The 19,618-nt window shown below is 33.2% G+C and overlaps 1 protein-coding gene across 4 annotated transcripts in view; it reads left to right on the top strand.

Annotated features, from left to right (window-relative positions):
- The window catches only part of MAP4K5 (mitogen-activated protein kinase kinase kinase kinase 5), a 109,560-nt gene that overhangs the window by 76,403 nt on the left and 13,539 nt on the right, over positions 1-19,618 (top strand). For 3 of the 4 annotated variants that reach the window (XM_072838520.1, XM_072838519.1, XM_072838523.1), the window contains 12 exons: positions 3,779-3,837; positions 5,041-5,108; positions 6,463-6,505; positions 7,104-7,314; positions 8,170-8,267; positions 8,461-8,502; positions 9,365-9,449; positions 12,659-12,738; positions 13,021-13,081; positions 16,376-16,490; positions 16,864-16,922; positions 19,046-19,149. In XM_072838520.1, coding sequence (XP_072694621.1) covers positions 3,779-3,837; positions 5,041-5,108; positions 6,463-6,505; positions 7,104-7,314; positions 8,170-8,267; positions 8,461-8,502; positions 9,365-9,449; positions 12,659-12,738; positions 13,021-13,081; positions 16,376-16,490; positions 16,864-16,922; positions 19,046-19,149 — 1,025 coding nt within the window. The remainder of the gene's footprint in view (positions 1-3,778; positions 3,838-5,040; positions 5,109-6,462; positions 6,506-7,103; positions 7,315-8,169; positions 8,268-8,460; positions 8,503-9,364; positions 9,450-12,658; positions 12,739-13,020; positions 13,082-16,375; positions 16,491-16,863; positions 16,923-19,045; positions 19,150-19,618) is intronic. The other variant, XM_072838521.1, reaches the window with a different exon arrangement.

Below are 19,618 nucleotides of genomic sequence, written 5' to 3'. Positions count from 1 at the left end.
ATTAAAAACTTAGTATTTTTAAGTGGATTTGACATACCACCTTTATGATGTACTAAATGACCATAAATATTTTTTTATTCTTTCCAGAAATTCTGTCATTGCATTAGTATGTCTAATCATGTGCCAATAGCATAATTTGATCATTTTGTCTTTATATTACCTGTTAAAATCTGTTTGGACTAATCCTCCTCCTATTCCCCTCACTGCCCCCCTCCCCATACATATCTTGTTTTGTTCTTTGTTATATTTGGCTATTTATTTTCCTACATACTAAAAAATTAGCTTATCTAGTTAAAAAAAAATTCTCAGCATTTTTACTGAGACTTCATAAAAGTTCATGTATTAAGTTGGGGAGAGTTGACCCCTTTATGATAGTCTGTCTTCTTAACTAAAATAGACTTTTTCAGAGGTAAGCCCAAGACTTAGTTCTTTCACGAACCCCCGGGATACTGATTAACTTCATGGAGTAAGCTCTGTGTGCTTCACGTACCAGAAAAAAAAATTACTAAAGTTGAAGGTCATTTTATTTGTGATTTATCTTTACATTTTCTCAAGTCTTCTTTTGTGTCTGTCAAGAACATTTTATAGCTTTGTTTTTATTTGTTTAATAGATGTTATATACACTTATTCTTAGTTTTCTGTTTCATTTAAATTTGAACTGGTAACTTACATACAGTAAAATGCATAGGTGTAACATATGATGAATTTTTAAATAGGTATATACTCAGGAAACTGCCACCCAGATCAAAATATAGAACATTATCAGAAAGCCTCTTCCCTTATGCTGCTTCACAGTCAGTGCCCTCTGTCTTCTTATATCCCCCTGCCCTTTCCAATGCCCAGGCTAATCACCGTTCTGTTCACTTACCACCATAGATTGGTTTTTACCTTCATCTGGATCTTCAGATAAATGGAATATACAATTTGTACCCTTTTTGCTTTTTTTTTTGCTCAACATTATGTCTGTGAGAGTCATTCATGTCATGTATAATAATAGTTCATTGTTTTCACAGTAGTATATTTTATTGTATGATTCTAACACAATTTATCCATTCCTTGGTTGATGGGCATTTGATTTGTTACTAGTTTTTGGCTATAGTGACTAGTATAAGTATTCTTACTATGTGTTTTTAGTGGACATAAATAATTATTATGGACTTGGCCTCGTCTAAAACCACCAAGGATGAATGTATAATCCAGTAAAATCAAGTTTGTTGATTCCCTGCAGTGAAGGAAAACATCTATGAGTGGAACTATGGAACATCTCATTAAACAAAGAAAAAGAAGAGTTAGTGGGTTTTGGAAAGAGTAGAGTTCAAGTGAAGTGTGACAACTTAATGCAAAAAAAAGAGATGCTTATGATAGGGTGAATATTAGGTCTAATACTGTAAAAATTGACCCAAAGGCCTATTTTCTTGGAAACTTGGAATGTTGTATTTGCAAACCCCTTTATTTGAAGTCCTCTATATATTTTTCAACTGGTTGTTGTTTCTATTCTCCTGCTTCTTCTCCGGTTATTTTATTATTATTATTATTATTCTGTTTTGAACATTGGGGTGCAACATTGAGTGTCTGGATGTGTCCTCTTATTCTAAAGAGTTAACTGGTATGTCAGTTTGATCCTTTTAAGGCTTGTGTCGGGTTTTACCAGAGTATTCAGCAAGCTCTTTCCTCTGGTTAGAAAGTCAGCTATCTTTCCTGGTACTTTGTGATCACCAGAATCTACATTTAGCTTACAGTACTTTGTTTATGACATAGTTTGTTCAGTCTTGCTTTTTTTTGTTGTTGTTGTTGCTCATGGGCAATTTAGTATTCAACCAAAAACAAAAAGATCTCTTGGCATATTTCTGGAGCTCCTTTATGTAGCTTTCTCGTTTTTTGGCACTCTGGTCTTCAAATTCCCTCTACCTAAGCAGCCCCAATCTCCAGTCTTTGTTTCCTACACAGTTAAGACCGTTACTTTCTCTTTGGATTCCACTTTCTTGTGCCCTACTTTGGAAAGTGCCTCCAGGCAGAAAGCCAGAGTGAATGTGGATCTTACCACTATGTATTCTCTTCTTTCAAGGATTAAAACCTTGTGGTATCTGTTATCCACTTCTCCAAAATAATTGCTTCATATACTTGGTACACACATTGATATTACAAGTTTGTAGTTTAAAGCAGAAGGATAAGTCCAGTTCCTGTCCTTTACTTCATTATGGCTAGAACCTACATCATCTTACAGAAATAAATGAATATGTATAGTAGAAGACCTCCCCATCTTTTGTAGGCCAAAGATATGACCAAAGGTACTGTCAGTATTTTCTTTAAAAGAAAACAATTTGAGGTCCTGCGTACTACATAAAATAATGATATTGGAAGCTCTAGTATTTCTATGCCTTAAGTTGTGGTTGCACTAGTTTTATAATAGTCATAGGAATTTGATTTTTTTAAGGAGTATTTTTCTTATGTGTTAAAACATCTTAAGTATTTTATGAAACTCATTTTTTCTAGGAATTTCTTATAAGTCTTGAAATTTGCTTGATATATAATTTTTACTGTTAAAGATAATAATGACATTTTTCTCTTCTTTTCTACACCTGCTTGCCTGCCAGTATTTCTAGTTGTGACAGAAAAAAAGTTAGCTCATCTCTGTCTCAAATTGAGTTGAAATAGTGAATTAGAATAGTGTGTTTTGAGTTACAGTATTTTTAAATTAGGTTAAGAAATAATTCATTAGAAAGTGAGAGCTTTTTATTTTAGGTTATTTTTGAAAAGTAGATACAATGTTTTATGAATTGTCTTTCAATCTTTTATTGAAAACTTTTATAACAGTGTTTTTATTTAATGAATTATATATGCAGTTTGTATTATTTTACAAATCTTGTTTTAGGGATAAGAACAATTAGATCCTTTTTGAAAATGATTTTTTAATATATTTTTTTGCCAAGATTGTATTTGGGGATCTTGCATTTCTATGATGCAAATATAAATTTTTTTTGTGTTTTTAGTCACATTGGATTTTATAATCTTAAAATTCTGTGTGCTTTATGGGGCTCCTGGGTGACTCAGTCAGTTAAGCATCTGACTCGATCTCAGCTCAGGTCTTGATCTAAGAGTCATGAGTTCAAGCCTCCTATTGGGCTCCATGCTGCTTACAAAAAAAAGCTACTTACAAAAAAAACCCCCCAAAACTGTGAGTAGATAATAAACCATCTTTTATGAGTAGATAATAAGCCACCTTTTTTTTTAATAAGCCATCCTTTTCTGTTTTAGAATATTTCACATAAGAGAAGTTTGAACAGGCCACTTAAAATATACATTAAGCAAAATAGAATATTAAATTTCTAAATACCATTGTAACATTTAATTTAAATACTGTTTGTTCTTTTTAAATAATTACAGTAATTTAGGGAGGTTCATCCCTGCCATAAAGTTGTATGTAGCCTTAGAACGGAGTGTGCAGTAGAGACAGAAAATCCTTAAAGTTTTTTTTTTTTTTTTTTGGTCAAAGTAGATAACTTTGATTAATTTTTTGCAATCTCTTATACGCAAAAAGTGCTATTTAATTTCCTGACTCCAAGTGAGAATGAAGTAGAATTGTTAGGAAAATACCAAATTGTTACCTTCTTTTGGTAAATATAAAAAAAAGGGGTACTCTTGCAGTAAAAGATGAAAAGATTTTGTCTTTTCTTTTTCTTTCTCCCTTCCCTTCTCCTCAATACAAATGCTTCTTGTTATATTTCTGAGATTAACCCTTTAAGATAGAGTTTGTGAATATCTATTACATATTTTGCAGTTGACAAATTACAGTTCGAACCTCCTCTGAGAAAAGAAACAGAAGCACGGGATGAAATGGTAGGAATTATTACTTTTGAAGTACTTTACAAATTAAAATTAGAGAAAATTTGTAGTTAGGTATACTTTGACTAAGGAACAGTTATATACTCTTCTATGCAATAATTTTGATACTACATTTCACACATTAAAGTTTGAAAAAGCATATAGTTATATTTTGAATAGGGTACTATATATGGTATACTGTTTTAACCATTCATTTTGACCCTTCTGAGTCTTTGGAAGGATTTACATGAAGTTATTAAATGTATGAATTTGGGGACGCCTTGGTGGCTCAATGGTTGAGTGTCTACCTTCAGCTCAGGGCATGATCCTGGAGTCCCAGGATCGAGTCCTACATCGGGCTCCCTGCGGGGAGCCTGCTTCTCCTTCTGCCTATGTCTCTCCCTCTCTCTTTCTGTGTCTCTCATGAATATATAAATAAATAATCTTTTAAATAAATAAATAAATAAATATATGAATTTGATGCTCAGTTTTAAGCTCTCAGGATCTTTTTTCTTATCAACTCTAGGTTTATAGTATATTTTTGCATTACCTTACTGGTTTTAATATTTGCTTGTTAATATAGCTGGTTTTTAAACTTTTGCTCTTATTTTGAGGTTACTAGGTTAAACCTTTCTTTATCTAAAAGGAAATAATAGAACAAGGTATTATTAGAGTTGCCTAGATGTTGTAACATTTACTTTATTTTTTCAGTTTTGGCAAAGTATAATTTTTAAAGGAATTGTCTTCTATTAATAGATCTCTTCATTCTTAACATTTGGCAGTAGTGCTCTTCTTACTGTGTGTGTGTGTATATATATATATATAAAATTCTCAATTTCCATGCCATTGGGAAAAAATAGCACCAATAATTTCATGATAGTTTAATAATATGATATGTAGTTTCCACACTAATGGATAAGTGATACAGATAATTAAGTTATGTTTTTTCTGTTTTATTTGGAATATACTAGCATTGGTAAAGAGGGCTTGTTATTTCAAACTATGTAATATGTTTATGGAACTCCTTAAATATAAGTCAACTGATAATGAGTCATTGACCTAAATATGTCAAATGACAGCAACTGTAGCTGGAGATTTAAAAACTGATTCAATGCCAAGATGATTAACAATCATGATACTGAATATTTTCTTGAATCAAATAAGATGATTAATGTCTGTTATAAAGGAACATTTTAAATGATTTTTGTACCTTCATAGGGAGTGTCATCAGACCCAAACTTTGTATTACAGTGGAATCCTTTTGTTGATGGTGCAAATACTGGCAAGTAAGTTATTTTTTAACTTAATAAGTATATTTTACTTGATTATATAAGAACAGTATTGGGAGGGAGTGATTTATTTTAATAAGTTGTAATTTTCATTCGTAAAGAAACTGTGCTGTGCCTTTTATCAGTGTAAATCTGCCTTTTTAATTACCAAAAGGTATCATGTGTTAATCATTAAAGTCTTTAGGCTTTTCTTCTTTAAATCAGAACTTAGTATATGTAATGTTAATTTATTGAAAGAGGAGTTACATGATATCATGGGAAGAAATACTATAGGAGGAATTGGAAAGCCCCAATTCCATCTCTGCAGTGTAGTTTCTTCATATTCTAGACCTGTCTTCCCTCAACAGTTAAGTTATAGAGCCAGCCTAGATGTTCCATACCTGTTTGTGCACTGTAGTAGAAATACACATTTGGAAATACAAATTTCTGGGCATCCCCAAATTCAGCTTATAGATCTGGGGTTGGCAAACTATGACCTATAAGCCACATCTGACCCACTGCATATTTTTTGTGCAATCTGCAAACTAGAATGGTGTTCAGATTTTTTAATAGTTGAAAAAAAATCCAAAGAAGAGTGATATTTTGTCACATGTGAAAACCATATGAACATTTCAGTGTCCATAAAGGTTTGTTGAAACACAACATGCTTATTAGTTTATATATTATGTATGGCTGCTTTCACATTATAAAAAAAGTTAAGTAGTTTTGACCAGTGTATAGACTGAAGTCTATAATATCTATTATCTGGGCCTTTACAGAAAAAGTTTGCCAACCCCTGCAGTAGGATGTAGTCTTTTGGACTGGAATCTAAGAATCCTAAAAGCTTCCTGATAGATTGCAATAACTGTGGATAAGTGTATGGAACCAGTGGTCTAGATCAGTGGTTCTCAAGCATTGATGTGCCTGGAGGATCACCTAAAGATTGATTTTCCATAGGTCTAGAGGGTACATACAAAAGTTTTCCAGTGATGCAGATGTTTGCTGATATGCAGACCCCACTTAGGGTAGCTAAAGGGTTTGATGATATAGATTCATAGTGGCTTCCAGCTCTAAAATTCTGAATCGTGTTTTACTACTAAGTTTAATTTTTATTATATACTTCATATGTAAAGCATAACCATAAAGTAAAGACTTTGTATTCATTTTATAAAAATCTATTTTACAGTCCTACTAGTACAGTTTGACACAATGAGCTCTTAGGTCTTCTTATAGGTTTTAAAAATACTCTTCTTTATGATCTAATTGTCTTTTATATCCCCTGAATATAAACATTTTAATGCACATTTGATGGAGGCTCTGTTTTATGTTATCGTTTATCACTATCTGAATTGCATGTTTCTCTCTGTGTTAGATCAACCTCAAAACGCGCAATACCACCTCCCTTACCTCCTAAGGTGAGCTACTTAAAATTTTTGAATAAATGCTTTTTAAGTAATACAATAATTAAATTAAAAAATGTTACTGAATTTGTTCAAAATTCTCCTAAATATATTTTACATAAATACAGTTTTCTTTAAGAAGTATTACAAAATATAAAGACTTCATGAGAAGTATAATATTTGAATAGCTATAAGAAAAGTAAAAATCAGTTATACACATTTAAGAAAATACTCAGCTTCATGGAGAGGAAATGGAAAGAGATCATCATTTATAATCCTCATTTTCTACTACAATTTGACATTTCATTGGATTCATACTTCATTAAGTCCTTGCTTGTGTCTACTATTAAATATTTTGTGAATTGTTTATATAATTTTATCAGTTAAAATTAAAACCGTTTTGACTTAGGGATGATTAAATAAATCACATCGCAAGTTCTTAATTGTGTTGGGACAGTAATTCAACTCTTGTTTACTTTGTTTACCTAGCATAATGATTAAATTATATAGAAGAAAGGAAAAAAGGCAAAAGTCTTTGATGCATAATGATAATGGAGTGTTACTGTTTTATATCCAAATTTATTAAAGCACTTTTGTGTCTTATTATCACCAGCCAAGGATAAACAGCTACCCTGAAGACAACCTCCTAGATGAAGAAAAATCATCAACTGTAAAACGTTGTCCTGATTCAGAGAATAGAGCTCCCCAGTTTCTCCGAAGACAGAGTAGCCCAAGTTGTGGTCCTGTAGCTGAGACTTCCTCTATTGGTATGGCTAGCAGTATCAGCAGTCCCGGAGTGCATACAGCTAGATACTATGATATGGGTAAATAAATCAAAGCAAAAACTGAAAAGAAAGCCATTTTCATATTTTAAAGAATGTCTTCAGTCAGTCTTATAACTGTTTAAAGCTTTCTGAAGTTACTTTAAAATTCTACATGGATGGGCTATAAATAGAGTCAGTCCAATTCAACCCTAATTTGATCCCTTACTAAATATGATAGGGTCTTAGAATGATGATATTCCTATCCTCCAGAAGTTCAGGATTTGTAGTAGAAGATACACCCATGTACCCATGACATTAGACAATTAGCTTGTATAAGTGTCTCATACAATAATTAACTATATGTAATACAAGATGAGAGATTTTTAAGGAAGATAATGATAGGGAATAGAGGAAATGGGCCCTTGCAGAATATTAAAGGGCTTTGGTTTAGCCTTCATTAGGGGATCCAGTGCTGACAGGCATTCCTGATAAACAAGAAGGAATAAACAAGTGACTGAACCATAAAAATCTGGATTGTATAGTCTAGTATAGGAGAAGTGTGGGTTTTTGAAAGATATATACTGGGAGATAGGAATTGAAAAGTAGATTGAAGACCACTTATGAAACACCTTGAATATCAGCATAGCATTCGTATAGCATTTCTTCTTCTCACAATATGGAAAGACATTTCGTGTTTTCATGGATTAAACCACTGATAAAGATGCAAAGATGCAGTGCTACCTCTGTAGAATCTAGAGAAAGACACCAAAGATACTGGGACTCATCTGCCAATAGAGAGTATTTCCCAGTAAAGGATCACTCAAATGGAATTATATTGGGAGAAAGGGAAAATTATTTTTCATGGAAAGTACTTATTTGTATGTTAATTTGGCTCTTAACCATGATTCTTCTTAGGAAATGGTGATGGTATTTCAAAACTGATTAGTGAAAATACAGAAGGATCAGCACAAGCACCACAGTTACCACGGAAAAAGGACAAACGAGATTTCCCAGTAGGTATAACAGGTGTTTGGTGATTAGTTGTAACTATTACCATGTCCATCATATAAGAGGCAATGTCTGTTTTGGTGGGCAGGGGGGCATAGTCTGTTTAATTCAAGAATTTGAATAACTGAATTTCTAAAAGTAGAGGGGTTTTTTAATGCTTAAGAGATCTTATAGCATTAAAAATTATTTTTCCAACAGAAACCAGCCATCAATGGCCTTCCACCCACCCCAAAAGTGCTGGTAAGGAATATTTCTATGTAAACCATTTGCCAATTTTCATCTCTTAGATGCAGCAGATTTTTTATTTGTTGTTAAGTATCTTGAGGTATTGAAAAGAAGGATTCACAAAATACAAAGGCATTAAATGCATTTTAATATACCATGGATCAAATCATGTACCTTAATTTGAGTGCCTTGGTTAAAATTTGGAGAGTTTCACTTTTTGTAAATATGATATGGCAGTTGGGTTCTCAGATTAGCCTTCAAAGGCCAATTTAACGTTAATTTGATATCAATAGTACTGTGTCCTCTTCATAATGTGAGTTCGGTATCTTTCTACCCCTGAAGCCGTTTTTCACATTGAACTATACACAGTGAAAAGGAACAGGGAGGCTTATGTTAATGCTTGTTCTCTGGCTCTTCAAGGTGGTTCAGCCAATCATGAATGGGATGCTCTAAAAATTGTACCTTTTTATTCAGTAAAAGTCTAATATGTGATGTAAATATTAGACTTTTTGTCTATTTACTATTAATGGAATTATACTGCAATTATAATCACTGTGATGTCTCTCAGAAATATCATCCATTGTTTCACATTATTAAATGTTAGTCCTAAAGATAAGTGGTGACTTAGAATTCCTAAAATGTATCACTGACATATGTAGATGTTTTGATAAATTTGACATTTTTGCCCTGAAATAGTGGATTACACACAGAAAGAATAGATTCTTGGTAGAAGGTGTTTAGCGATATTAATATAGGAATTTTCTTTTGTAATGAGACCTTAAACATTTAAATAAGAGTCAGTTTAGCATTTTGTAATAATCTTAGCTATTTTCCAAGACTATATAAGTAAGTCAACATTTCTTTCTTTATAAATAAGATGGGAGCATGTTTTTCCAAAGTTTTTGATGGCTGCCCTTTGAAAATTAATTGTGCAACATCCTGGATACATCCTGATACAAAAGGTAACATTTCTGAACCTTTACACACAATCTCTAATAAAATATTTGTTATGGGGAAGGATCTTTATGGTTGGTGAACTGAGGTTGTTTACTTTAAAACTATGATTTTAGAGATTAAATAGTGCAGGTACCCACAACAACCTAAATAGGTAAACAGAGTTTTTGTTTAAGGTATTAGAATTTAGAGTACACAGGACATTTTCTGATTAAAGGAGACTGAATAGAGATCATAAGTGATTACAACCATGCTTAGGAATTTTCTGTTCTATAAAAAGAACAGAAATATTAGGACAATTGATAATCTCAATCAGTAAAGTCATTAGATTAGATAATATTATCGTTTCAGTGTTAATTTCCTGATTTTGATCATTGTACTATGTTTATGTAAAACTTTTTTTTTTAGGAAATAAAAAATATTTAGGAATAAATGGATATTGTGTTTGTAATTTAAATAGTTCAGAAAACAAAAAAAAGCATATGGAGAGTGAAAAAAGGATAAAGCAAAATTAGTAAATGTTAATATTTGTGGAATCCATGTTTTAGGAGGATATTCAGGAATTCTTTGTACTCCTACAACTTTTCTGTAAATCTGAAATGATAGCAAAATAACAAAATTTATTTTTAAAAATCTATCCTGTATATTTTTAAAGTGAGGAAGCCTAATGCATAGAGGTAAAAATTTGGAATCAAATAGATCTGGGTTTGAATTCCTGTTCTTTCATTATCATATAACTTGGGAAAAATACTTAACATCTCTGGTTCTCAGTGTGATCATTTATAAATAAGTACTCTTAATACCTTATTGCAAGGAAGGAAGAAATCTACCTCTCTGAGTGTCTGGCAATTAGCAGATAGCCATAAAGCAGTAAAGAGTGTTCAAGAAATGTTCGTTTCCACTTTAACACCATAATAAAGACAAGTCATATAATTATGTACTTTAAATACTATTGTTGGAAAGTATGACAGATAAAAAAAATTTTAGGATTTTATTTATTTGCAAGAGAGAGAGCACACAAGATGGGGGAGGGCTAGGGATAGAACGAGAAGCATACCCTGCTGAGCAGGGAGCCAGATGGGACACTGATCCCAGAACCCTGGGATCATGACCTGACCCGAAGGCAGACGTTTAACCAACTGAGCCACCCAGGCACCATGAAAAAAATATTTTTATCAGTAAGAAAATGTTTTTTTGAGTGCTTATAACTTTATTTTGATATAATTTCAGACTTACAGAAAAGTTAGAAAATACCACAGTGCAAGAAACTCCTCTATATTCAGAATCTTCAGTTGTTTCTATTATCTACCTGTATGTGCAGTTTTTCTGAATTACTTGAGAGTGCTTCCTTATACTTCATTTTGTGTTTTCTAGAAACAAAAATCATATCCACAATACAATTGTGAAGATCAGGAAATTTATAATTGATGTAATCCACAGTTCATATGTATGCATTTTTAAAATTGAAGTATAATTGACATCATATTGAAATTATTGTCTCAAGAATACTCTTTATTGTCTCCCTCTTCCTTTTTCCCCAGTCCAACAATATCCAATTCAAGATCCCATGTTTCATTTAGCTACCACTTCTCTTGAATCTCTTCTAGCCTGAAACATTTCCTTACCTTTTCGTTATCTCTCTTGATCTTGACATTTTTGAAGCTATTTATTTTGTAGAATGTCCCTTAATTTGTGTTTGTCTGATGAGTCCATATGCTGAGATCAGGTAATAATGTATTTTTGATGGGAATATGAAAGAAATGTTATTGTGCTCTTCTCAGTGCATCTTATCAGAAGGCACATTCTATCAGCTTGTCCAAATACTAGTTCTTAACATTGACCTCTTGGTTAAGGTAGTGTTCACTAGTTTTCTTCATTGTCAGTTGCTATTTTTCCCATTCTAATTGCTTAGTAATTGCTTAATTTCCTAAGCTAATTAATGAGTAGTATGGAATACACTTAGACTCTGTAAATATCCTCGTGTTCATTAGACTTTTCATCAACTGCCTTTAGCATTTGTGACAGTTCACTGACAATCCATTGAAATCTATAGACAATTTCCCTTCTTTCCCATTTTTTTGTGTACCTGTATTAGTTTGAACTTCTGAATTATTATTTTTATTCTGTGAGATATGATCCACCACTGTTTTTTATTTTAGCACTTAAATTGTCCCAGAATTTTTGAGCAGTGGGAGTTCCTATGTTCTTTTATTTAATACTTATACTTGATCATTTCCTTAGTTTCTGGCACAGCAAGATTTTTAGGCTCATGTTACACTTTCCTTGCCTCAGGTTGGAATCAATTTTTTTCCAAGCAGCTCTGCTTCTGGTTCTTTTTTTTAGTGGAAGGTAGAATTTAGGAACCAAGATCTGGACACTCAGTGTGCTCGTCATTTCTGGTGTGTCATGATTTATAATTTCTATGTAATTTATAGTTTCCTTCTTCCAAGAGTATTTAAGATATCTAGCAAAAATAGGTATAATGAAAAATCTTTCTACATGATAATTATATTGGAAGGAAGAATTACATAAATTAAGATAAAGCCAGAGTGAATGAGGAACAGAGAATATATCTGCTTTAAAAAATGAGATCAAAATTGGAGAAAGGAGGGATGCCTGGGTGGCTGAGCAGTTGAGTGTCTGCCTTTGGCTCAGGGCGTGATCCTGGAGTCCCAGGATCGAGTCCCACATCAGGCTCCCTGCATGGGGCCTGCCACTCCCTCTGCCTATGTCTCTGCCTCTCTCTATGTGTGTGTCTCATGAATAAATAAATAAAATCTTTTTAAAAAATTGGAGAAAGGGGTAATGAATATGGCATGAATTTTAGAGAACAGTTTTTCTTTGGCTGGGTGGGTGGCTGTCTGACTCTTTTTTTTTTATTTTTTTTTGTCTGACTCTTAATACCGTTAAAGGGGTGCCTGGGTGGCTCACTCTCTTAAACATCCGACTCTTGATTTTGACTCAGGTCTTGATATCAGGGTCCAGGAGATTGAGGCCCCCTCCCCCTTCAGGCTCCATTCTCAGTGGCGAGTCTGCTGGAGATTCTTTCCCTCTGCCCCTCTTCCCATTCCCGCACTCTTCATCTAAATAAATATTTTTAAAAAAGCATTCAAGTAAAAAAAAATAAATAAATAAAAGCATTCAAGTATAAAGCCATTTTATTGAATTATTTCAGAAAATGATAGTAAATTCTGGTGATTTATTTTAACTATTTTAGATCAGTACATTATTTTTGGAACTGAAGATGGTATTTACACACTGAATCTCAATGAGCTACATGAGGCAACGATGGAACAGGTAATTTAGGAGTTTTAACTCAAGAAATTAGTTTGGGTATATTGAATAAAAAATCTTTTAATTTTAAATCAACTTATATGGGCCTCAGTTTTAATTTTTATGATTTAAATATTTAAGGAGGTGAAATTATACTCTTTACATGTTCATGTTACAAGATTTTTTTCTATAAAGCTTTGGTAATTTACTAAAAGAAAATATTTTTATACTACTTCAGACTTTTGGAATTTGGAAGTTAAAATGTAAGGGAATGAAAATTTTAATTACCTTCTTTTTTCTTTATAGTTATTTCCACGGAAATGTACTTGGCTATATGTTATCAATAATACTTTAATGTCATTATCAGGTATGTATATAACAAAAATAATATGAAAAGTAAGCCATAGACAAGCAGAGAAATGTAATTTTTTTTAATTGAAGTATAGCTGACACAAGAGAAATGTAATTTTAATATGCAGCATTTTAAAATGTTTGTTATTTTGGGTAGTTATAGTAACGTTGAGACTTGCAGATGTTTTCTACCAACTTAGAATGGAAAGAAACTTTGAGAAAGGACCTGTGTTCAGTTAAGGTAGCACTTCCCAAACCTGGCCAGGATCTAAACACCTGAGGAATACCCCAGTGATTGTCACCTGAGGCCATCCCCTTCCACTCAGACTCCTCCCTGTCAACTATCCCATCATCATTTGCCTTCCATTGAGAATTAACAGGTGAAGGGAAAGAATCAGAGGATATAGAAGCTTTCTTTCTCTCTGATCTTGAATCAGCCTCAGTTTTCTTAACTGTAAAATAAGAATGATGGTAACAATACCAGCCTTAGGAGGCTGCCATGAGGATTAAATTTAGAGATGATAGGGAGTGCTTAGTAATCAGTGAAGGCTTACACCAGTGTTTGCCAACAGCATTCAAGTTATCATGGACCAGATGGTATAACCATTTTTTGGACTGATGTTTTAAACTCTTACAAACAAGTGTATTCCAGAGCAGCTTATTATACTTGTGATTTTGTGTTTTTCTTTTTTGGTGGTGTTGGGGGGAGGCGTAGATGGTATTGGGGGCTTTTTTTTTTTTTTTTTTAATTCTTACCCACCAAAACCTCTTTTCTTAAATTTTGGATTTAAGTGACTACCTGGAGGTTTGCCGCTCATTTTCATTCTGCTAGAGTACAAGAAAGTTGATTAATTGTTTCTCTCTGTCTGTTAATAATCCTAATGCTATCAACTATTAAAATAGCATTCACTCCTCTCTCTACTTAGAATAACTAATTATTTTTCTATTTCTTAAATTTTTTTCAATTCTTTTTTCAGTTCTTCTCTATATATTGTATATATTATGAGTATTATATCCCAGCTCTTATGTACTATGCTGTCAGGCTTTTTGGTATTACTTGTACTTTTTGGCTACTTAGGCTTTAAAGTATCAGTGTTGATATATAGCCTTACTGATAGGCAGAACATTACATTATGAATGGTGGCCTAATTTAAGAAATGTCATTTTTATAATTTTAAGTGTATCTGTATAACTTGAACTCTTCCACTAACCATGCCTTATAGAGATTCTTCAGAAATTTGTATATTTGAGCTGATGACAGTGTTTACAAAGAACACATTATTTGATTGTACATAAATAACTTCTAAAAAGCTGGGGTCCTTGAAAAAGTATTTAACTGCTTTGATTTTAATTATGCTTCCCCCCCCAGTTTATTTTACTCTCATTTACCAAAATATTAATATATACTATTATGAAAATAAACTCAATTCTGTTTAATAATTCTGAATTGCATACATATAAAATTACTTTTCTCTGACTCTCTTAACTGTTTTTATCCCTACTCGTTCCTGACCTTTAGATATAAACTTAAAATCCACACAGAATACATTTTATATATTTACAAAATAACTATAGGAAAACGGGAAAGTTAGCCTATAAATTAGTTCTCTCCATATTCTAGTTAAAATTACCCATAAAAATGAATGAAAGTAAATAACAGAGCTCAATAGGAGAAAACATTATCCTGCCGGAGTGTCTGCATTTGTGTGGATGTGCACACATATATGTATATTTGTGTTTAGCTGCCTACCTAGCTAACAGGGGAATGGAGAGAGAAAGGGTGTGGCATGGTATTAAGCAGAATGTTTACATTCTAAGAAAATACAGAGGATTCTGTTGAGGACAGAACTCAAAACTGTATCATAAGACTATATCATATACAGTTGACCCTTGAATAATGGAGAGGTTAAGGTCACTGAGCCCCGGAGCACTTGAAAATCCCTGTATAACTTATGACTCTCCAAAAACTTTTTTTTTTTAAGATTTTATTCATTTATTCATGAGAGACACAGAGAGAAAGGCAGAGACACAGGCAGAGGGAGAAGCAGGCTCCATGCAGGAAGCCCGACATGGGACTCGATCCCCGGTCTCCAGGATCACCCCTGGGCTGAAGGCGACGCTAAACCATTGAGCCACCATTGAGCCACCCGGGCTGCCCTCTCCAAAAACGTTTAAAGATTTTTATTTACTTATTCATGAGCCACCGAGAGAGAGAGAGAGGCAGAAACATAGGCAGAGGGAGAAGCAGGCTCCCTCCAGGGAGCCTGATGTGGGACTAGATCCTCAGCCTGATGTGGGACTAGATCCTAGGACTCCAAGATCATGACCTGAGCCAAAGGCAGACGCTCAGCCACTGAGCCACCCAAGTGTCCCAACTCTCACCAAAAACTTAACTACGAATAGCCTAATGTCGACTGGAAGCCTTACCAATAACATAAACAGTTAACACATATTTTATATGTTACATATATTATATATGCTGTTTTCTTACAATAAAGTAAGCTAGAGAAAAGAAAATGTTATTAAGAAAATCATAAAGAAAATACATTTACTGTACTGTATTTATTTTTGAAAAGGTCCATGTATAACCAGACCCACAGAGTTCAAACTCATGTTCAAGGGTCAACTGTTTATTTATTTATTTGTTTTCTAATAGTAAAATGATAAATACTGTTCTGTATTTTTATAATACCATACCATGTATAATAAGGAGTCAGAAGATGTTTCCCTTATCTCCCTCTTCTTAACATATCTGGGTTTTGATTATATGGAAATTGTAGCCCCATTGTCCTGGTATTATGGCATATAATATTAGTTTGCTTTGCTTTTCTTAGTATTTTAATCTGTTGCAGTAAGAATTCATTCACAATTTTAATCCAAGGTAATTTGATAAATTCTTGATAAATAGGTCTATCCCAGAGAGATAATGTAATAGAGTTTTACAGAATTTCCCATGTTATACTAAAATATTCATATGCATATCATTATAAATCAGTTCCCTGAACAACAGTGTTGAACAGTCTTTCTTTCTGTGCTGGCTTCATTAAGGCTTATAAGTATTCTGCCCAGATCACCTATTAGTTAAAATATATATAATTTGTATATTACGAAATGCAATTATCTACCTAAAACTATTATCTTTCAAAATGTATTAACTGTTTTTTTTTTATGTGTTTTGCTATTTTACTTGGCTTTTTGAACATTTCTGGACTCCATATTTTAGAAGGTAATTATGTTTTCTTTTGCTTGAAGATTCTTGTTTTTCCACTGTAAAGGATCCTAATAAAAGTAACATGTTTCTCTTTTACAGGAAAAACCTTTCAGCTCTACTCTCATAATCTTATAGCTTTGTTTGAACAAGCCAAAAAACCAGGATTGGCTGCCCATATTCAAACCCATAGGTTTCCAGACCGTATACTACCAAGGTACAAAATATTTTAGTTCTGTTGGGGGTGAGGGGCATTAGTGTTTATTTTTAAAATAGCCAATTTTCTTTGCCCACTAAAAAACCTGCTTTGTTCTAATTTTGAAAGGTAGTTTACACTAAAGTGTACTTCACATAGAATTCAAAAGATCAGTGTTTCCTTAGATTGGCTGTCCAGGAGAATAACCTTTAGAAGTTTTATAAATACAGATTCCCAGGCCCTCTATCAGTCCTAGAGAATCAGGCAGTTTGGGGGTCAGAGTCTAAGATTGGTTTGGTAAAGCTATTTGACTGGATCTGGTGCAACCAGTTCACAAGTCCCATTGTCTGGGAGTTGCTGCAGTAGAGTACATTTATATTGTCCTGTGTTACAGAAAGTTTGCTTTAACAACAAAGATTCCTGATACTAAAGGCTGCCACAAATGTTGTATAGGTGAGTAAACGCTATTTTTAAAACTGGATAACTAGAACTGAACATTTTTAAAATTCTTTAAGACTAAAGTCATAGTATCAAATAGGAAGGAAGGTAGGCTTTATATCTGTTTTTAATAAGGAGTTAAGGGGCCGTTGAAGCACAAGACTGTGTGGCAGGACAGGGCATAAAAATGTTTGGAGATAATAGCTCTAATGCTTTCCCAGCGTATGGTGTTCCTGGAGTTTTTTAACCATAGTCCCTGAGGCTGTGTCTCGTTAATATCCTAGTTTACCATTTATTACTCACCACTTAACACCTTCAATTATGAAACCATTACTGCTTAGTGCTTTATAGACATTATAGGAGTTTAGCTAACTATGAAGTTAGAAGGAACAATCCACACAAGACCACCCTTACTTCTGACACCAATTGCAAGTTCGGGAAGTTTCCAAAACCACCCTCATGTTAAAAAAAAATTCTCTAGAAGGACTTAGAAGTCACTGGAAGTGGTTATACTCATAGTTACAATTTATTACAGAGAAGGGATAGAAATTAAAATCAGCCAAGAGAAGACGAGCATAGAGCAGAGTCTAGGAATAGTACCAAACATAGTTTCTGTTGTCCTCTCCCTATGGAATAATAGTGTTAATTTTCTGGCAGTGATATGTGACAGTACACATGGAGCATTGCCATTGAGGGAGCATACTCCAACCTCAATACTCAGGAGATTTTATTAGGGCTCCATCACACAGGGATGGTTGTCCACATGATTGATCTCAATATCTAGTCCCTCTGAAGGTCATTTGACACTGCATGACCCAAAGCCCCTATCCTAAATCACATTGTTAGTCTTTTTGGCATGCCTATCCTTCACCTCAAGGATGCCCAGTGTTGCAAGAGCCCTCACCCTAAATCATAGTGTTAGATTATACCACTTATTCAGTAACCCAAGGCCCTAGGCAAACAAAAATACTCACATCAGACATGACATTCCTGAAGTTTAGAGATTACCTCCCAAAGGGGGAAGAGAGGCCAGACCTCTTTTGGGGTAAGGTTAAATTTTATACTATATAATTATTTTATCTCATTTAACCTTCAAACAACCCCATGATATTTGTTACATTCCTAGTAAGAAACAGAACCTAGGATCAGACCCGGTCCATGACTTCAGATCCTGGGCTCTTAACTTCCTATTTTATTCTATTTGTTGAAGTAATGAGCTTATTCAATGACCTTCATGCTGCATAGTTCCATAGAATACTTTCTTAGTTATAAATAAATTTCATGAGCATTTTTCTAGGGAGAATCAGGTCCATATCTGTTCTCAGATTCCCAATATCTGCGACTCAAGAAAGGTCTAAAAGCTTACAACCTAAGATACAAACTCATAAATATATTAAGATAGAGCTTATTTGCAAATAACTACTCTTATAGTCAATATACATAGTCGTTGATGAGAGTCAAATTGAGAAGGAAAGACCAATATGAGTTTTTGTAATTTTGAGTAAAGTTACATCTTTAATAAAATGTAAAATAGTTTATTTTCATCTTAAGTAGATAACTATAAACTACTACAACAGAGATGAAATCATAGATTATTTCAGTTGCTTCCTAGACCTTCTGTTTCAGTCAGTTTACTTAAAAGACAGCTCTTTAGATTACATACTAGTTTAGGTGTTTTAGTGACCTAAAATACTGTCACTTGTAGAAGGTTCCTATGTTTAACAACCTGGTCTATTAAAGATGTTTAGAAGTAAATGTATATAATTTAAATTTGAGATAAGGAAAGAGTAATAAAGCCAAAAGAAAAAACATTATCTTTCTTATTCTTATCCTTGTGAATAGAAACAATGATTTTAATTTAGCAGCTAAGTAATTACTTCAAATAGTTTCTTCTTCAATCCATATTTGGGTTCAATGGCAAGCCATATTTCATTGTTTTTTCTATGTATCAGCACTGCCTTTATTTATTTATTTATTTATTTATTTATTTATTTATTTATTTTAGCACTGCCTTTATAAAGTTTGAGTTAGCTCTTAGATGAGCATACCTCAGTTGTTACTTTTAATGAACTAAACTAATTATGTGTTCATATCAAGGTATTCAGGGTTTCAGTTGTGTCTAATTTCTTTCTTTCCAGTCAGAAACCCTTACACAGGACATAAATACCTCTGTGGAGCTTTACAGTCTGGAATTGTTTTACTTCAATGGTATGAGCCAATGCAGAAATTCATGTTGATAAAGGTATATATGACTTTGTTTATAGTTTTCTTTTTTAAAAAACATTAGTGGTATAACTGAAGCTAAAATTATATCACCTTGAGGTGCCTGGGTGGCTCAGTCAGTTGAGTGTCTTGACTCTCGATTTCAGCTCAGGTCATGATCTCAGTGTTGAAATCGAAACCCTCCTCAGGCTCTGCACTGAGCATAGAGCCTGCTTAAGATTCTCTCCCCCTCTCTGCCCCTCCCCCCTCCTCTCCCTCTCTAAAAAAAAATTAAAATAAAATGTTTAAAATTATATGATATCAATGCTACTATCTAGGGTCAGCACATTTATAATTATTTATGGATGTTTACTTAGTTTAGGGTTTTTTTGTATTCTTGTTAAGATTTCCTCTTTAACTTATGTTAATAAGCTTACAGAAGCATCACAGACATAAAGATGAATCTGGCCAATTCTCTAAAACATATTTTTATAGAAAACTCATCCTTA

Source organism: Canis lupus, chromosome 9 (genome assembly GCF_048164855.1).
Source record: "Canis lupus baileyi chromosome 9, mCanLup2.hap1, whole genome shotgun sequence".
In the NCBI taxonomy this organism is placed as follows: Eukaryota; Metazoa; Chordata; class Mammalia; order Carnivora; family Canidae; genus Canis; species Canis lupus.
This window is presented reverse-complemented; position numbering and strand designations above follow the sequence as displayed.